The 18,476-nt window shown below is 33.4% G+C and overlaps 2 protein-coding genes across 3 annotated transcripts; both read right to left on the reverse strand.

The window, feature by feature from the left end:
* Nucleotides 1-279: 279 nt before the first annotated feature.
* On the reverse strand, nt 280-4,588 carry LOC140039667 (transmembrane protein 41A-like). 2 transcript variants are annotated; one of them, XM_072085282.1, is made up of 6 exons: nt 4,505-4,588; nt 4,008-4,171; nt 3,583-3,733; nt 2,912-3,073; nt 2,509-2,647; nt 280-2,035 (listed from the first exon to the last, which is right to left on the reverse strand). In XM_072085282.1, exons 2-6 carry the CDS (start codon nt 4,130-4,132, stop codon nt 1,857-1,859), a joined length of 756 nt encoding a protein of 251 aa, XP_071941383.1. In that variant the 5' UTR covers nt 4,133-4,171; nt 4,505-4,588; the 3' UTR covers nt 280-1,856. The 2 variants fall into 2 exon arrangements, with proteins under 2 accessions (XP_071941383.1, XP_071941384.1); XM_072085283.1 differs by having other exon boundaries at nt 4,529-4,580.
* Nucleotides 4,589-5,233: 645 nt separating this feature from the next.
* On the reverse strand, nt 5,234-17,104 carry LOC140040455 (uncharacterized). The gene is made up of 16 exons (XM_072086414.1): nt 17,043-17,104; nt 16,355-16,467; nt 15,954-16,032; nt 15,057-15,114; nt 14,648-14,777; nt 14,263-14,363; nt 14,010-14,084; nt 13,707-13,777; nt 13,495-13,581; nt 12,807-12,927; nt 12,283-12,410; nt 11,965-12,080; nt 11,061-11,247; nt 10,791-10,886; nt 10,556-10,661; nt 5,234-10,448 (listed from the first exon to the last, which is right to left on the reverse strand). The coding sequence occupies exons 2-16, from the start codon at nt 16,427-16,429 to the stop codon at nt 6,575-6,577; spliced, it is 5,304 nt and encodes a 1,767-aa protein (XP_071942515.1). The 5' UTR covers nt 16,430-16,467; nt 17,043-17,104; the 3' UTR covers nt 5,234-6,574.
* Nucleotides 17,105-18,476: the final 1,372 nt, after the last annotated feature.

The following is an 18,476-nucleotide window of genomic DNA, read 5'->3' on the forward strand; positions in this document are numbered from 1 at the left end:
TCCAAATGCATATAACTGGAAAACGACAATGCTGTGTCAGTTCAGTGACTGGATCTCAATCGAGATACAAAATAATGTAAGCAAAAAGCTAAAAAGTGATAAAGTAAAACAGCCAGAAAAAAAACCCCGAAAATCTTGGCGGTGCCCATGCTAAACTCATTCTCAAATGAGTCGTCTTTATCTAATGATTGAATAAATGATAACATATGGAATAATACAATTTTAGTTTTAATTCACCATTTAATATATTTTTTCATTTAAATATACATATAGTTCTGAGGACTACGCTAAATACTTTTATTATATCTAAAAACATAATATATACAGTAAAAAGTGGCTTAAATCAGAGAGCAGCTTTAGTCTGTGTGTTTAAAAATCCAATTATTGTACTTATATTCAAACAGTGGGTTAAATGTAAAGGTACTTATATAATATCCGAAGATAAGTGGGCTTCTTTCATTATGCAACCATTAGTTCTATGGAGTGATGGCATGCACAAATGTCAACATAAAATCAGTATCCCCACATTACTGTAGTTTCTCACTAATTAGTTACTCTATTACTTTACAATTCAGTATAAATTCATTTTTTTTTTACACTCAGCACCCATTTTGAACACCTGTTTGAACATCTGTAAGCAATCTTGTTTCGGTGAAGTAATTGTCAGATCTGTGACTAGTTGCAGATACAGTAACAAGTACTGTGAGCAACTACAGTAGTTCTGTGATTCTAAGGCCCCGTTTCTGCTGCCAAAAATATACCGTATATATACGGTATATTTTATATACGGTATATTTTTTGGCAGCAGAAATGGGTCTCATAAAAAATATACCGTATATATATGCGGTATATATACCGCATAAATATCCCCATCGTTTGTGGATATTATACGGTATATTCCAAAATATACCGTATATTTCGTTCCCCGTTTCTACTGCACTCAAAATATACCGTATATGTGACAAGGCCCATGACAAGAGGTCAAAAACTAACAGAGCGTGAAGCTTTTGTTTGGTTTTTCTGCTGCAATTGTCGTATTCGATTGGGAACTTTTGTTGTCAACGTAAAAATTCGTTGAGTACTTTTTGTATTCGAATTGTAAATTTGTGCTCAACAGAAAGTCATTCGAATACAAAACGTTGACAACGAAACCTTTTTCGAAAAACGGAAAAACTGTACTCAGCGGTGAAAGTCTAAATCAAATACGACAATTGACACACACGTGTATAAGCAAGCAACATATCAAATATCACTGTGGACTGAAGAAATAACTATTTTTGCAATTCAATTGTGGGGAGAAGCGAAGGTTGGAGGGAGACTGCATGGTAACAGAAGAGATACCGCGATTTACAAAAGTATCTCAAACAAAATAAAAGCAGAATTTGTGGTAGACTTAACGCCAAAGTTATCGGCAAACGCCGTCGTCTTCTTTGCATAAATCTAGTCAATGCCCATTCCACATTTCTAGATTGTTTGTGCGGTGTAAATTTGTTGCCACTTCTGCTCATTAGATTTAAAATAGAAAGCAATGCTACGACGTTTTGAGAAACCATCATTGTTTTGTTTTTGTCATGTAACCTCACTACACGAGACTCTAGGTCAATCCATACTTCCGTCTCACGAAATGCATTTTGGGTAATGAAAGCCAACTTTTTTACAGCCCACCCACGAAGTATGTGCAGCGGAAACGGTGCACGAATTTCATATACGGTATATTTATACGGTATATTTATACGGTATATTTGGGATTGGCAGCAGAAACAGGGCCTAAATCCAGCTTTCATTGTCAGAGATTGCCATGTTTTGTTTGATCAAAACAGGTTGGTGTAAAAAATCTCAAATCTATTGCAGAATAACTATTTCTGTTTTTTCTCTTTCTTTTTTATATAAAATGATATTAGTACAGGTACAAGGGCAACCACAGCGATGGCAGCAAATTTGATTACCACAGATGGTGTAAAGACATCACTAACAGCATTGATTTCAGAGATGATACATCCAGTTTGGACACACATGAAATTATATGGCATCAAACCTATAAAATATATTAATATTTCATTAATAAATACATTTTCCAATTTTATAAGCTACAAAAAGCCTCATACACCGCAGAATTAACATGGGTTTTTTTTTCACTTGCGTAAATGGCACCAGTAGAGGCACTGGGGATTGTTATTGTCATACTCGCTTAAAAATCACAGAGGTCCTTGGTTCATACCCTGTAAAAGTTCCAGGATTTCTGTGATGCCCAATACAGCAACACCTATCCCCTGTAATTGGCATGTATTTTCTGTTGGATTTTAACCATCTCAAGCACATCTCAACCCAATCTTATGTATGTACAGAGAGAGAGAGAGAAAAGGGCTGATGCATATTCCAAAGTCAGACAGTTCTAAATCATTCAGTATAAGAGATATGAATCAAGTTTATGCCGCCAGTGTTAGCAAAATATATATTTCTGTAGCCTGAATTCATAAATCAATTACTGTCCTTACCATGCTCACTTACCTATAAAAACTGATGGAAAAAAGTATGTAACTGGAACTCCAACAATTGGTGAAGTAACATTTAAAAACCAGTTTGGTGACATTGGAAAAAGCCTTAAGAATAATAAAAAGAAAAACAGGCTTTGAAGGTTTTCTTGAATCTGAAAATATCATAAAAACATATTATTATATTAATATATGTTTATATGGAGTTCTAAAAAATAAAGTAAATAAGTATAAATAAAGAATTTTAATTTATAGACAAAATTTAAGGGGAAAAGTAGTTAAGATAATGTCATAATTATATTATTAGATGTATATGATCAGTTGCTGCCTTTTTTTAATGAAATGTTGGAATTAATATCTAAAACTATGTTTTAAACAATGAAGAAAATAAACATTTACTTGAAATGAAATGACTGTACCTTATTTTCCATTGTTAAAACTTGTTCTGAAAAATAATGCATGATAAGAGCACGTCCAAAACAAAGCGATAGTAGGTAACAAAATGTGGCTCCAATAGCAGTCAAAAGACAGCACAATGGGAACGCAACCCACACTCCAAATAAAGCACCTCCAAGTATGTTCTGTAAAATAAAAATATATAAACGTTGAAGGTGAACTTAAATTTATTAGAGCAACTCTTCTCAAGAGTATAAAGGAAGAGTTACAAATCATTGTTTTACCATGGTTCTGTATTACAGTCATCGAAAATAATGACTAAAATTGTTATATAAAATTACATGCGATATTAATAAATGGAAAAAAAATATACAGTTCATATTTTTGTTAAAGCAAAATGGAACTTTTTTTTTTTTCGCTTGTAATGCAGGCGTAGTGCCTGACATCGTAGTGGGGTGTAACAAACGTATTGAATGGTAGATTGCAGCCGTCATCTTGTTGGTTCCCAGTCATGAAGAATCACCTTTTGAACTGCAATAACATTGGTGTCTGCCCTCCAGGCAATTATATTGTAATATCCCGATGGTTTTATTAGAATTATTATCTCACTTTCTAATGTATATCCAAAGTCATTGTAACACCATAAGCATGCATGCACCAAATCTATAGGCCTTAATTAATTAAAATAACTTACCATAAATACTGATCCTGGTATGGCAAAGGTCTGCTTATATATGTATGCTGAACAAAACAACAATAGTATATAATGAAAATTGTCTCTTTTATACTGTTTTAGTAGATGAGAGAGGTTTTGAAGGTCTTCTATGCTGGATGGAAAACTAAGACTGAAACAGATAAAAAAATAATGGTTTTATATTAGGTGTTTGCATTCTATCAGTAGAACCATGATAGAAACATTCAAATGTAACTTATGACGTGGGATCAAGTTTCAAGTTTTTGTTTGTGACCATTTCAAATGCTCTTGTTTCAATTATGAAATTTACTAAACAAACACAACAACCAATAAGAATGGAAAACAAGGTTCTACACAGTAACGGAACATGATGAGATCTCTAAATTTAAATATAAAGTGTAATTTGTGTTCACACATAGGCCTACCTTGTGCCATGTTTGCTTGCCACACTTTCTGGCATATTTATTGAAAGTGCGTATAGCCATAGCGATGCAAGCCCAAAGATGCTCAACACAAGACCAGCTGGGGCAAGAATGGTACGAACAACCATATTTTTAAATTACGTTTACGAGGACATAATTTATTTATTCTAAAAATAAATGAGAAAAATGAATCAATAAAGAATGGAATGCACACAACCTGTTTCAGAAATGTCACTCACTGAAAAGCCTAAATGTTACTACACAGGTTATATATTGGGATTCCCATATACTGTAGGCCTTTCAACCCACATTAACCTCTAGACCGAGCACATCAGCAAATAGATCATCATGACCCTCCCTCCTGCTGGCTGGGACATGCATGGACTATCTGGGGCCTAGCCTAGAAGGTAGTAGTAGCCTAGTAGCAGGCCTAGCTAGGGTTTATTTGAGTCAGTTGCAATGATACCTATATTAATACTATTTTACAACAATTATATTACGAATTTTAAATGCCGAGATATGACCAAAAAAAGGAAACATTAGATCATCATTAGAAGCTTGTTGTAGGCCTAGCTAGCGCACATCGCACACATGTGTAAAGTAAATAAAAATATCACCTGATACTTACCACGCCCTCAGTAGATAGAATACGATGATCTTATTGGCTGATGGAATTTGGGAGGAGTCAAAACAAGTCAATCATGAAAGTTCCCTGGAAGACTTAATTTGTCACAATTTTGCTATCAAATCAATATTTACATATATTGGATATTTTTAGTATCATGATCAAGGAGCTCCCGATTTGATTTATAATATTTATATGGACATAGAAAGTGTGCAATCTACGCCCAACATGTGTAGGCTACACTATTACTATACGCCTACTGCACAAATTAATTGATGAAAATATATAACACTGTACTAATTAATATAATAAAGTTTTTAGTTTAATTATTTTCTGAAGGTAGGTTCAAACATAATTAACATAACATGAATTGTATGCTTACAATTTTCACAGCAATAAAGCTGAAAAAGCATTTTTCAGAAACGTAATAAGCAGCGGGAAAAGAAAATGAAGCTCAAAAAGTGAACTCATAGTAGGCCTATAAATAGTATCAATATTCCTCTGTTGGGGTCCAAATGTTGAATGCAAGGAGGTTGTTTATAAATTGTCTAATCAATCAGCAGATGAGACACATGCAAAATTAGCTGTTTATCGTGTCTAGCTTGCTCTTAAATAATAAAACACTTGTACTCTTATGTTTAGTTCAATTTAATTTATTTAGTACCAGAAATTTTAAAAATATCAGTGTACACGTTTATATATCTATCTTACAGACTGTAATTATCAGCTCACACCCACTTCAAGTGTTACAATTTTTCCTTTTCCACCTATTTCACAGGCATGATGTTTGTTTATACCCTGCTCTTATACACACCCTGCTCTTACACACACCCTGGTGATAGAAAGGTGTCATAGCTCAATATAACTACCAGGAATCATCGAGTCTTTAATTTACTTAAAGGAACTACTGTATATTTATCAATCACTTTTATATCCTGTGGTTATAGTTCAGCCACTAAGCTACCTAAATATTTCAACATCACTTATTCCTTGAATGTTCCACTATACAGTATACACTACATTTTAGATTTTTTTCTTTTTTTAATAGCAAAATTCTTCCCGATAAAAAAATTTTCATTAGGTGTAACATCCTCATTAGAACTTTTTTGTCAAAATCCTTATCAGATAAATCAACTAAGCAGGTGATTAATTACCTGAATCCTATTATACCCCTGTGATTTTATTAGCTCTCTTGTAATTGATTGATTAGGACAAGGTACATTCTTCAGTATGCAAGGTCAATGGTCAGGCAAAAAGTAGCAAAATTCAGTGATGATCAAAAGGTTTAACGACCTGCCTATCAAATTATATAAACACATGTCACAGTAGGAGGTTAAGTGACATTTACCTGAAGTAAAAATGAACACATTCTCTAATGGGGCTGTTCACGTAATGTAAATTATTTTTTCATTTAAATCCGATTACTGTATATAAATGTTTACATTTACACTTATGTTTAAACATAATTAGAATTTCATTCTTTCCAAAATACAATACCATCTATTTTCTAAACAATGTATTTAAATAATGGTGTACTACTGGTACCAGCTATTTTATTAGAGGGAGGCCTCTAAAAATCTTCTCAGACAAAATGATCATTATTTACAAATTGGATGCTTAAATAAATTATGTCAATTTGATCAGCATTTGATTAAAAAAATATACTGTACCAAATGACTCATTTTTCATAGCAGAATGAATAATAAATAATATACTACAGCATGGTTGATTTATTTGGTCAATTCAATATAGTCACAACCTACAGTAACTACTGTACAAAACTATTTACCATACAATAGAGTAATAAACCTAACGCAGATTTAGTGTAATCTTCATGGAAAAAGATCCAAACAAACTTAACATAATTTTCTTCTTCAAGTTATAGACATGGGTCTCATCATACCAAATCAGAAAAACATGTGTTGACACTGTCAATTGGCGAGTTTCAATTATCTTCTTTACTGATAACAGATATTAAGGCTTCATCCATCAAATCATCATCAATGGGACAAGGACTTGCTTGATTACTGGGAACACTAAGAGCTGCTGGAGACTTCACAGGTAGCATAATTGGAGAAGCAACTTGTCCTAATGGTGATGCAGCCATGATGCCCAGTGGTGATTGCACTATCATACTTCTAGGCGAGGTAGACCCTGGGTCTGTTTGTGTATCGCTACATGCATTTGCACGCTGACATTCTTCTGTTGTCTTTTGGCAGTTTTCTGATGAAGAAGCATTTGTAGATTCTTGAGGAAAATCAATAAACAGTGGCGAACTTTCAAGTCCATCACTTGGACTCATTTCCTTTCTTCTCTTTACATTTCGAGACATGTCTTTTATATCTTCAGTGATGTCTTTTGCGGTAACCACGTCCTTGGTTGTTAAAGATTCTTTAGAAGTTTCAGAAGTAGAACTTTTACTTTCAGGTGTCATTTTTACAGCAACAGGTTTTAGACTGGCAGTTTTTGTGGTGACCCCTACAACAGCTGGACTAGGTATCTTGAATTGAGTAACTGGAGAACTTGTAGCTCCTCTGCTGACACCATCTTTGAGTTCTACTTTTCCAAAGGCCTTTTGTTGTATTGCTGTTTTTGGCATAGAATCATGAATAGCTTTACTATATGAAATTTGTTTCTCAACTGGAGTATCTTTCATGGTTACTTCATTTATTTTGTCTGAACTCTTGCTTAAATCCATAACTTTTGAGTCATGCGTCTTACTGATTGGATTGACCTTCTTTGTAATTTGCGATTCCGATTTTAATACTGCCGAAGTGTTGGCAGTAACAGTATTTCTAACACTGGTATTTGAGTTGCTACTGGCACTTTTAACTCCCACCATACTGTTGTTACTACTTGTTCTTACCGATGCCTGCTTCATGCTACCTTCTATGGGTAAATTTTGTCGAATTTGTTGGGGTCTTGAAGACTGCAGAGACGGAACTTTGTTAGGTGCAACTACATTTTTAGGAGAACCTGCTGTTTTAGGAGCTTTGCTCAAAATATTAGGTTTTCGTGGTAGAGTGGTTGGCGATCCTGCAACCTTAACCAATGGCTTCATTGGACTAGAGGGACTTTTCTGCAATGGTTTACTAACTTGAAATGGTTTATTGGTAGATTGTATCTTTTGTTGTACCTTAAGAGAAGTTGGAGTTGACAATTTAGTTGAAGAGATTGGAGATGACAGAGATCTTGGACTTGGGGTTAGTTTGCCTTGTTTTGGGCTTTGCGTTGAAGGTGGTCTACCAGTTACTGTATAAACTTTAGTGCTGGGGACAGGCTTTGCATTAGGTGCTTTATTGTTACCAGTAAATGTAGAGGATTTTATGGGCATTGTTGAAGCAATCTTTTGTTTTTGAGGTTTAGCAGCAGATGGAAGCATGTTAGGTTTTATATCACCTTCAAGTGATTTTGAACTTGGTCCAATAGCTTCTGATGTCCTTACATCCTCTGTTAGTTCATCTTCTGGTGACTGTGTCTGAGCTTTCATTTGTAACACTTGAACAATTGAGCTTAATGTCCTACCACGAGAAGGGGACTTATTTTTCTTTTGACCTCCGCCACTTGTTGGAGATAAAGGTGTAGTCATTTGTCTTGGTGATGCCGTGTTTGGAGATGATGTATTCAAAGATGAAATTGATGGAGAAATGGTCAATGGTGGGGGTCGTGATGCTGAAACCTTTTGTTGAGAAACATGTTTGGCTACATTCCCCACTGCGTATGCTTTAGGGTTACTGGCAGCACCTGATATCTTATTGCCATTGTCTGCACGAGAACCTACAGACATTTTCCCAGGAGGACTTGACAAATTTTTGGCAGATGGTCTCACACCTGGTGTGACTGTTTTGCTTGAACCAAACTTCGTTTTTTGAGTAACAATTTTTTTCGTAAGAATTGCCTTATTTGCAGAAGTAGGGCCTTTTTTCAAAACATTAACTTTTTTCATCATTGATTGCATTTTTTCATTATTTTTCATTGTTATTGGCTGCCCATGTAGTACTTCTCTTGATAATGCTTTCTGCGTTACAATTTTTTTGTTTAAATTTGCCGGCTGCTTTCCCAGATTCCTTACTTCAATAGACTTTGAAAATAATTCTGATGGAAGTACTTTTCTTTTCTCTAAATTTGTTGGAAATTTAACAGGAGATTTTGAACCAAAAACCTCAAAGACATTTCCTCTTTTGTCTGGGTCAATCTTTGGTTGCGGTTGACTAGCACTTAAGTTTCGAGTTTCTCCTGTTGTAGGATGTATTCTTAATTTTATTTTGGCAGGTTTAACGTTAGTTGGAGATTGGCTAACTTTTTTTGGCTCAACAGGTGACTGTTTTTTTGGTTCCAGTCCAGTGCGACTAAACTTTATTTTCAAAGAGTCTGAAGAAGCTGTTAATGTAAAACTTCCCTTAGTCTGAGGCTCTTTCTCTTGGTCAATTCTTGGTTTCTTTTTACGTTTCTTAGTGTGTTCCAAGGTAGGTATGTTGTTGGTGGTAGCTTCTCTTTTCTTGCCTTTTCTCTTTATTTTCTTTTGTGGTGGAGATGGTGATGTATCGGATGAACTATCTTCCAGATCCAACTTAAAGTTTTTTGGCTTTCCTTTAGACTTTACATGTGGTTGTTTGACTTGTGTCTTGTCTGAAACTGATGGAAAAATGTTCTCGTGTAACTCCTTTTTAACAATTCTGTCTGAACTTTGACTTCTATTGATACCCAAAGGTGGCTTTCCACTGCCAAATAAAGGGTATGATGCATTAAGTTCTTTATTTATCTCACTTTTTCCAAATTGTACAGGTTCATCAAGGAGATTAACATCATCAGGATCAAAATCTGGAAAATCCTCATTAACATTACTAACTGGTAAGAAATTCCCAACAGAAAATACACTTTCATGTAAACTGTGAGTGTCCAGGAAGTTCTTTGACTGTTCTGGCAACGTGTTCATTGTTGGTTCTCCTATAGTGTTCTTAATTTGAATGTTTTGTAATCCATCAGCTTCCGAGATAAAGCCTTGTTCTTTCCAAGGTATGGGTATATTACTAGAAGACCAATGACTTGGACTTTGTACATCAAAGCTTCCCAAGTGTTTTTGCCTCTTTGCTTGTTCTGTAATAGGACCTGGTGATCTCATAATACCTGTATCCTGTACTGGCCAAGCTTGACTTGTGTCTATTCCACTCAAACCAGCAGATGTATCAGAGACTGATAGAGACGACATATCTGGTGTAGACATTTGTCGTTTATAGTTATTTTGAGGTAGGAAGACAGCATCATCAATTTCACCTAGCTGTTTTGGAGATTTACTCTCAGAAGTTGATCTGATCTTGCGCTTTAATGTAGGTACTGTTGGCTGTTCTTGCCTTGATACAGGGTGTACTTTCTCAGATGTCACTGGTATAGGGTTGGCATGAGACTTATTAGAACTGCTTCCAGATACTGTACAACTTGTAAGTAACTCTGCTAACATTGGATTCTGAGATTTCTTTGACTCATCTGAAGATTTACTTCGTTCTTGAATTGGAGGATTGACATTTTTGTGTGCAAAGAATGTTGCCACAGATTTACTTAGATCAAATATGATACTATTCGGCATATTCTTTCTAGATGTTCCACTTCCCATCCTTCCAGATGACATGTAGTTAAGGGTGGTTGAACCACCTTTTGGGGAAACTCCGCCATTGGCACCTTTTCCAGGATTTTGTGGGTGTCCTGATCCAGGTGGCGACATGTCAGGAACAACTGAGGAGCTCAATGGTTTCCTGAATTTTTCAATATTAGCAGTTGCAAATTTCATGATAGCTCTCATTGTGACTGGTATTGACATACACCTGTAATAAAAATATTTGAATAAATATACATATTGACATACACCTGTAATAAAAATATTCAAATATAAATTCTGAAGTGAAATACAATAATATTATAATTTACTCACTTTCGTAGGACTTTAGTTGCATATTCATTTGTACACAAAGGTTCTTCTCCTTCAGGTGTATGTATTATACACTTAATATTGGCAACCTCTAATATATCCAATTCAACTACAAACAAAAAAATATATATAATACTAATACAGTAGTATATTCATAAAATGCAATCTAATTTATTGAGAAAATATAATAATTTAAAATTAAGCTATAAATAATGTGTAAATAATTCCCAAATCTTACCACATGCCATTCCAATTTTTGCTGGGTGTGCGAATGTTATTGTTAATCTATATTGTGAAATTGTTGAAACTTCAAATAACATAACATCAGATTCGTCTGAAAAACATATTGAAAGGTAAATTTAATTTAAGTACAACTTAATATTGCCAATATATGTTACTAATAATGAGGTAACACAGCAAATGTTTGTTTACAAAAAAACGGTTAATAAAAACATACATGGTTACATTTAAATTTTAAGCGGATTAAACAAAATCTTTTTTTTTCTACCTTTGCAGGTATCTGTTCTTACACAGCTGGCAACCAGTGTGTTGTAGACGGCTTGTTGACGTAATGCTGTTACTATAGCAATGGCTTGGCTTGTACAAGCTACTGGTATTGATGAGACGATCACACCTTTACTTGTCTCCCTATTCGTTTCACCAATAAAATAACAGTGTTGTTCACCAGGTAAAGTCTGTGGGTAAATTATACATATTTTATAGTTAACAAATTAAATGAATGCAATACAGGCTTATAGAATTTAATGTTAAAATTACAATGATAATAACTAACTTACAGCAATAATAATAACGTTATCCATGTTGTAATTGTAAATATTGTATACATTTATATTATTTGATATTTTAAAACAAAATTGAATTAGTGAAAGTCCTATTTTGTACATTTTCTTGATTAATATTGTTTTATTATTAGTAATTGCCATAATAATATTGCTGTTGTATATTATAATTTAGTTAAGTAAATTATGATTTAGTTATTTTAGAAATTTAGTGTAGTTAAATTTTTTTTAAATAGGCCTACATCAATTACAGCCTGTGGCTTCCATTGTATTTTAATTGTTTGGAAATAAAGATACCATGAACAAATAGAGCTCAAACATTGTACTGTATATATAAACCAAAGTAGACACTGAATAGGGCTGTCTGAAAGGAAGGGTTCAACTGTTGTTCTATGTTTGGCATTGCTAGGCCTTTTATGAATTTCTCAAAAAGAACCTCAACCTTCAGTATAATCACATTATCTTTCTTCTTAGCCTTAAAGTACACATTTAAATATTGGGTGCATCATACAATTATAGTTTAACCATAACACTAAGTTTCTGTCTATGAATTAAACAATTAGTGTATAATAATATAATTAATTCTTTAATGGCAAAGGTTCACAAACTTACAACATAGAATTTATTTTCTATATACGATCTAGTTTCCATTGGTAACCAAGGATCTAGTGCATGTCGACATATCAATGTATTAAGCGGTATTGCTGATGTCAAACTTATACCATGAACTAAGAAAAAGAAAATTATCATTGGTTACTGTTTTATTCCAATACAAAATTGTGAAATGCTACTTTAATATTGCTTTATGTTCCAACCTTGTTGAACTTTTCAACATTTTTACCCCTGTATATTAAAACTTCATTAATAGATATTTATTAATACAAAGGCCTAAGTATAGCTGATTTGCAATGGCAAGAAATGTATACATACTTTGGCTAACTGCAAGACGTTTAATTAGTGTTGCTGATACTGGCATAGGCTTGTTGAGTTTTAACATAAAACATACCGGTATGTTTATACAGTTAGTGTTGTTTAATGGTGCAAAGTTATACAAAGGTCTGAAAATAAAACAAAATTTATTTATTTTATCTAAAGTATAGTTAAACTTTCTTGAAGATTCAAGGGGTCAAATCATTGGTATTGATACAACACATTAATATGAATTGGAGAAGGAAATTAATTTTAATGACAGGCCATTAAAAAGGCAGGACTCCAATTGTCAACGCGGAAAACAATCATAGATGGTGCGACACTAAAGGTTGATTTTCGAACATGCAATTAACAACCAAGGCTCATGTCGTGCATGGTTCCTCAAGGGGAATATAATGAAATTGAATGTCTATATAACAAAATTGCACAGTTGATGGCGTAGGTATAATGGAGCAGTTATTGAATATCATGTGACCAACAATCATCCAATAAGGATCAGGTGTATTATAAATGAAAATACTAACCCTTTCTTTCCTTCTGAATGAGTTGCATTATTATATAGGGTACCACTACTTTGTAACTTCCTGGTATGTGACCCTTCTAAGTTGACACTTAGTGAAATTCCCATATCTTCAGGTAAAGGATCTGAAAAGTTTGTAAAGCTCTGTCTACACTATCAAACTAGTTTGTGCCTAAATATGGTAGTGATGTGCCCAAATATAGTAGTGATATGGCGTCATCATGTCCATATATGGGCACATCACATTTTTTTTTGTCACATAAAGTTTGATAGTGTAGACAGAGCTTAAAAGAAACCATCAATAAACATAAATTGTTAGTTACTTTTCTATTACCACTGGCATAGCATCACTACTACTAAGTTGACAGTGAATCAAATATCTTGATCTTGAGACTTTTGAGTCTGTGCCTGTCCTTCCATGAATAAATTATTAAAAATTATAAAACTAGTTTCTGTAGGATTTGTTTGTTGTTCCGTCTAGGTATACACTCCAACCAGTCAGTGTTTTAACCTACAAACTTTATTTTTGGTTTCCACATGGATAAGGAGAAAATATTTTGACAAAAATAAAGCACAATTTTACCTTTCTTAATACCTTACAGTACAATAACTTTCTACATTGTTATCTGTGAGTTGGATGTTAGTGTTTCTAAATCTAAAACTAAAAAATAAGCTTTTGTTTTTATACCTACCGGACATGCTCAAAACAGTACAAGTCTTGTTTTCAACATTTAGCAAATCATAAGGTGACACAAAGAAAGTCATTCGCAATGGATAACCTAAATATAAAGAAATCACACCAAATGTACAAACAAATCTCATTTAACTAATAATACTATTTATACAGTCAATTCTCCCAAAAATGCAAAGACCCTTGGGGAAGTCTAAACTTGCTCATACTCACCTCCAATCCTCGGTGTTACAAATCCAGCTAGACCGTTTAATATCAGCACCAGAACATTTGTAGTACCCAAACTGAAATAACAAAAAATTCAACACAAATTGATTTAAAATGTGTGTATTATTGTAAAGGTAATACCGAATGTTTATAAACCTACACAGCATAAAACATACACTACAGGAATTATAAATCTGGAAAGGAAACCAAGAGAGAGGATTCAGGAATTGCTTCTGTGATCAGTGGAAGGAAATAGAGTTTGGGTGTCAGGTCCACTCTATAATAAATACATGGTATTATTCCACTTACCAACTCATTTCAAACACTGCTTTAATATCATCTTCTAAAGACTGTAGGCATTTGAATGCATCTCGTTTCATTGCACTAAAACAAATCAAATATGTACTTATATATATTATAGGAAAATCTACACAGTAATAATCAATATGGTTTAACAAACGTAAATGAACAGCAAATTTAAAATATATTTCGGCCTATCATCAGCAGAAGCACAACAAATAGCATTATTTTGTAAAACTAGTTTTCACAAATAATAACATACATTTCACATGGTAGATGATAAAATCTATTTATTCCTTTAAGATGATCTACAAATCCTTTGAAGTTGCTCTGTCTAAGAGAATCACGCATGGCTGGACAACTCTATAAAAATCAATGAGAACAAAACAATGTGTTAAAAGAGTTAATATTTCTAATTTACAGTATCTCTCACAACAAATAAACAAAAACTACAAGCGTGAATGATAATTTGAGTTTTTACTGTCAACCCTCCAGCTTTGTATCGTTGTATCTTAAATATAACTTTTATTTATTAGTGAATAAACTGAAAGTGGAAAATTAAAAAAAATTTGATGTATTTTTATCATTTATAGTTTTAAATGATATTTTTTTTAAAAGGTAAATATATCTTTAAAGTAAGTACATACTTCAGAATCATCTTGTCGAAAGATTTTGACATCCTCTACCAATCCACTGTTTTCAAGCATCACCTCAACATAGAATACATCAGAACTAATAAACACCTCCCTTGGACTGTGCCCTGTATTAAACTTCATCCTGTAAAAACATATTAATATAATTTTTCCTGTGGAACAGGATTGAAATTCTACTTTATAATTATGATTACAAATTTACGCAAGGAAGAAAAATCTAATGTGGTAGACAAGGCTGGTTTGAGGGAAATATTGTTTTGATTGTATGGACAGCCACTACTGTACAACAATATAAAACATTAACTAATTTATACTATCTCTTAAACAGAACTTAAGGTTAAACAAATTATTATTAAGAAATGCAAGATTAAGCAATATCTGCTTCTTAATTGAATAGGCTTACCCTACTTGTCTTGCATGCGACTTTAATCGCTCAACCATGGCTGGTAACGACATTGAACCTGTAGATTAACCAGAGCAGCAACAATATTATAATAAATCAAGCGCTAAGCAATTGAGTACTTAAATACTTACTGAAGATACAGATAACTAAGTTTTTTTAATATCTATGTTGGTACAGGTATATACCGATTTACAAAATTAAAGGCTAAGGAAAAAAACAATGCACAAAGCAATTAATTTATTGTAATTGGCATTTTGCAGCATTATTGTTGTACTTAACTTAAACCTAATTACGGTATATTATTTTTGTTATAAAAAAAATAAAAATATGATAAATTCAACAGGCAGGTAAGATTGTATTATAACTAACCATACGACTAATAGGCATGAACAAAATAATCTGCATTTAATGTAATTATGTTTTCACAGCTCTAGTATACAGAATATTAATGAAACATTACAAAGATAAGGTATTTTACAGTCTGTGCTATGTCAGTTTTTGGCTGAGTTGGATTGTAGATGCTGGATAAATTCCACCAAGAACTTGGCAGTTGGATATGAGCGTGAGAGATCCCGCAATAACAAACAAAGACCAGACTGTATGCAGGATGAACTTAACTATTGAATAGGTAAATAAGAGTTTTTAACCTAAGATGAATATGTTTGTTAGGACATTTTTGACGGCCCTATGGCAGATTGCGATAGGCATTTATTTGTTTATTTATTCAGGTACAGTATAAAGACTTACAAAAGCCAGAACAAGTCTGTATTACATCACAAACACAAATCAAAAAAGCAAAATATTCACATACATATACATTACAAAAAAAACGTTTATATAAAAATTTCGGTTAAACTTAAATCTGCTATTTACACAAACTTATTTAAACCCACATACTTTTAATGGCCATCTTCAATTGATTAAGACAGTGTTGTAAACGGTTGGCATCAACTGAACTTGATTCTTCACACTTGGCCTAAAACAATTATTTCAATTATTTGGATAAACACAAAACAATTGAATACACTTAACAATAACATTGGTGGTTGTGAAATATGCACTTAGTTGCGTAGTTGCTCAGTTGAATGGATGGGTACTGGATCTGAAAATCTATGTACCTGCAGCAACACAAATTACTTTTTTATTTTAATTGATCATTAATATAGTTAAGTAAGATTTCTTCTTAACAAAGCAACATGAAAATGGTAATGCTTAGGTTTTACACAATGACATGGCGTTAGATCTGCTTTAATGATACGTTGTGCAATTTTAAGTGATTCATGACATTGTGTTCTTACCATAACTGATCGTATCTTGCGGCTTGTATTTGACCATGTTTTGATTTGCTCGCTGGTTGTTTTCAGCTTTGTCATCAAGTTAGCAAGCAACTCTTCTTGGTTCCCATTGATACCTGTAATCAGTTTTTGTTCCTTAATTTTAATAAATTACATTGCATTATTCAGCCTATACTACGAGGCCTACATGGCTTAATTACTCTAGTAGGACTAGTATAAATAATCATAAAATATACAGTACTCAGTAGGTCTCTAGGCCTAGGCCCTAGTATTTTTTAGTAGAAATGCTGTAAAATGTAATCCATCCATCTAGGCCTATGCCTACTAGGCCTAGCCTAGCCTAGCTACACTTGCCTAACTAATAAGCCTTACCACCTACCGATGTCTGGTCTGCCTACTACTAGTACCAGGCCTAGGTAGTAATAGGCTGGCCTAGGCTAGATAGAGGCCAGGCTGAGAGTAGGCCTAACTAGGTTAGCTAGGCCTAGCTAGGTAGCCTACTAGGCCTCTAGGCCTACTAGCCTAGCTAGGAGGCCTACCTAGCTAGCTAGGGCCTCTAAAGTAATAAATAATATTTAATAATAAGACAAACCAATTCGTCCTAATCAAACAATTTTAATGCATAGAATTTATATATAATACATCTATAACTTATAAACTAATACAATAAATGAATTGAAAGTTTACAAACCATGGGGGGAGGGGTCTCCTTTATTGTTTATGTCTGCAAAATGCAGATGCTCTCCGACAGCCGCAGCCATCTTTTGTCTGTGTGATGTGATGGTGTCGCGGCGATGATTGCGCAGCAGGTCGTCATAAATACTCTACTCGCGATCTCATCCATGAGTATACCTAGCTCCCACCATGAGCCATGTATTAAAAATTGTCGACAGAGGGAGCCACATTAAAAAAAAAATCAGAGCCATTTATTAGGCTAGGCCTCAACTAGAAGGGGGTGAGTGAGTGAGTGACCCGAGTGACCAAAATAGACAATTTTAACGTTTCAAAATATGCCTAAGCCTTCTTAGAATAGAAGTAAAAATAATTGTAAATTAATTATTTCATATAGCACGGAGAAAATTATTTTAAACTTGTTTTCTTTATGGGCGCTGATATTAAAGCGATTACCGTTGTTTCAACAAATAGAGATTAAATAGAAGTAGGTCTACAGACTTGTTTCAGTACGGTTTCAAATTTTGCTTCTTTGTGAAATTATAATAAGTGACAAATAGGCAAACTTTATTTTTTTAAATGAGAAGCAAAACAGAGAACAACACGAGACCGAACCAGGACAATAAACAGAGAGGACACCTATAGGGCACGATGGGGACACCACAGAATTCAGTTTGGCCTTTTTGGTTTGCGATGTTTTGTGATGAAATAGGAAATTAATCATAAACTTGAAATTTATATAATAATTTATATAATGAAATGGCAAACAAGTGCATGTTGTTTTTGCATTGTTACAGACAATTAATTGTTTTTGAATACCTCCGACATTAAATGCCAAATTTAGATAAACGTTGTCTAGCCCCGATGATCTCAGTATTCCGATAGATAAATAAGGTTGTCCAATAAACAATCATTAAACTTTACAAAACATATTTGACTAAGCTTCTAAACAATAGCAATGGCAAAATGAATGTATCTGTATTCAGTAAAGTCATCGAATTATATGAATGATTCCATATGATGATCTGCAACTATAGAATATAGAATCCAAAACAAACAATAGTTTAATGGTTTTAAATTTATATAGCGCAAAATACAAATGAGTCTCTATGCGCTGGTTAGCACAAGTGTGAAAATGAAAATGTTGATGTAAAATAAAATATAAAATAAAATACGTGCTGTGCATGATTAATAGCAATACTGTGATAGATATACTGATTATTTAAAATGTACAAAACAAATGAGAAAGACAAGAACAAAGATTTTTCCAATGTTAACAATGTAAAATCATATACGATCAATCTGCAGGAGGAAGTAGGCCTATGTTTTATTAAAAACATTATATAGTAATTAAAAAAACCATGCAAAAGCCGGATTCCAACAGACAGTTTTAATACAACAGGCTATTCGTCGGCAATAATTTAATAGGAAAACGTGTCTGTCATAACCATCA

This window comes from Antedon mediterranea, chromosome 2, assembly GCF_964355755.1.
Source record: "Antedon mediterranea chromosome 2, ecAntMedi1.1, whole genome shotgun sequence".
NCBI lineage: Eukaryota > Metazoa > Echinodermata > Crinoidea > Comatulida > Antedonidae > Antedon > Antedon mediterranea.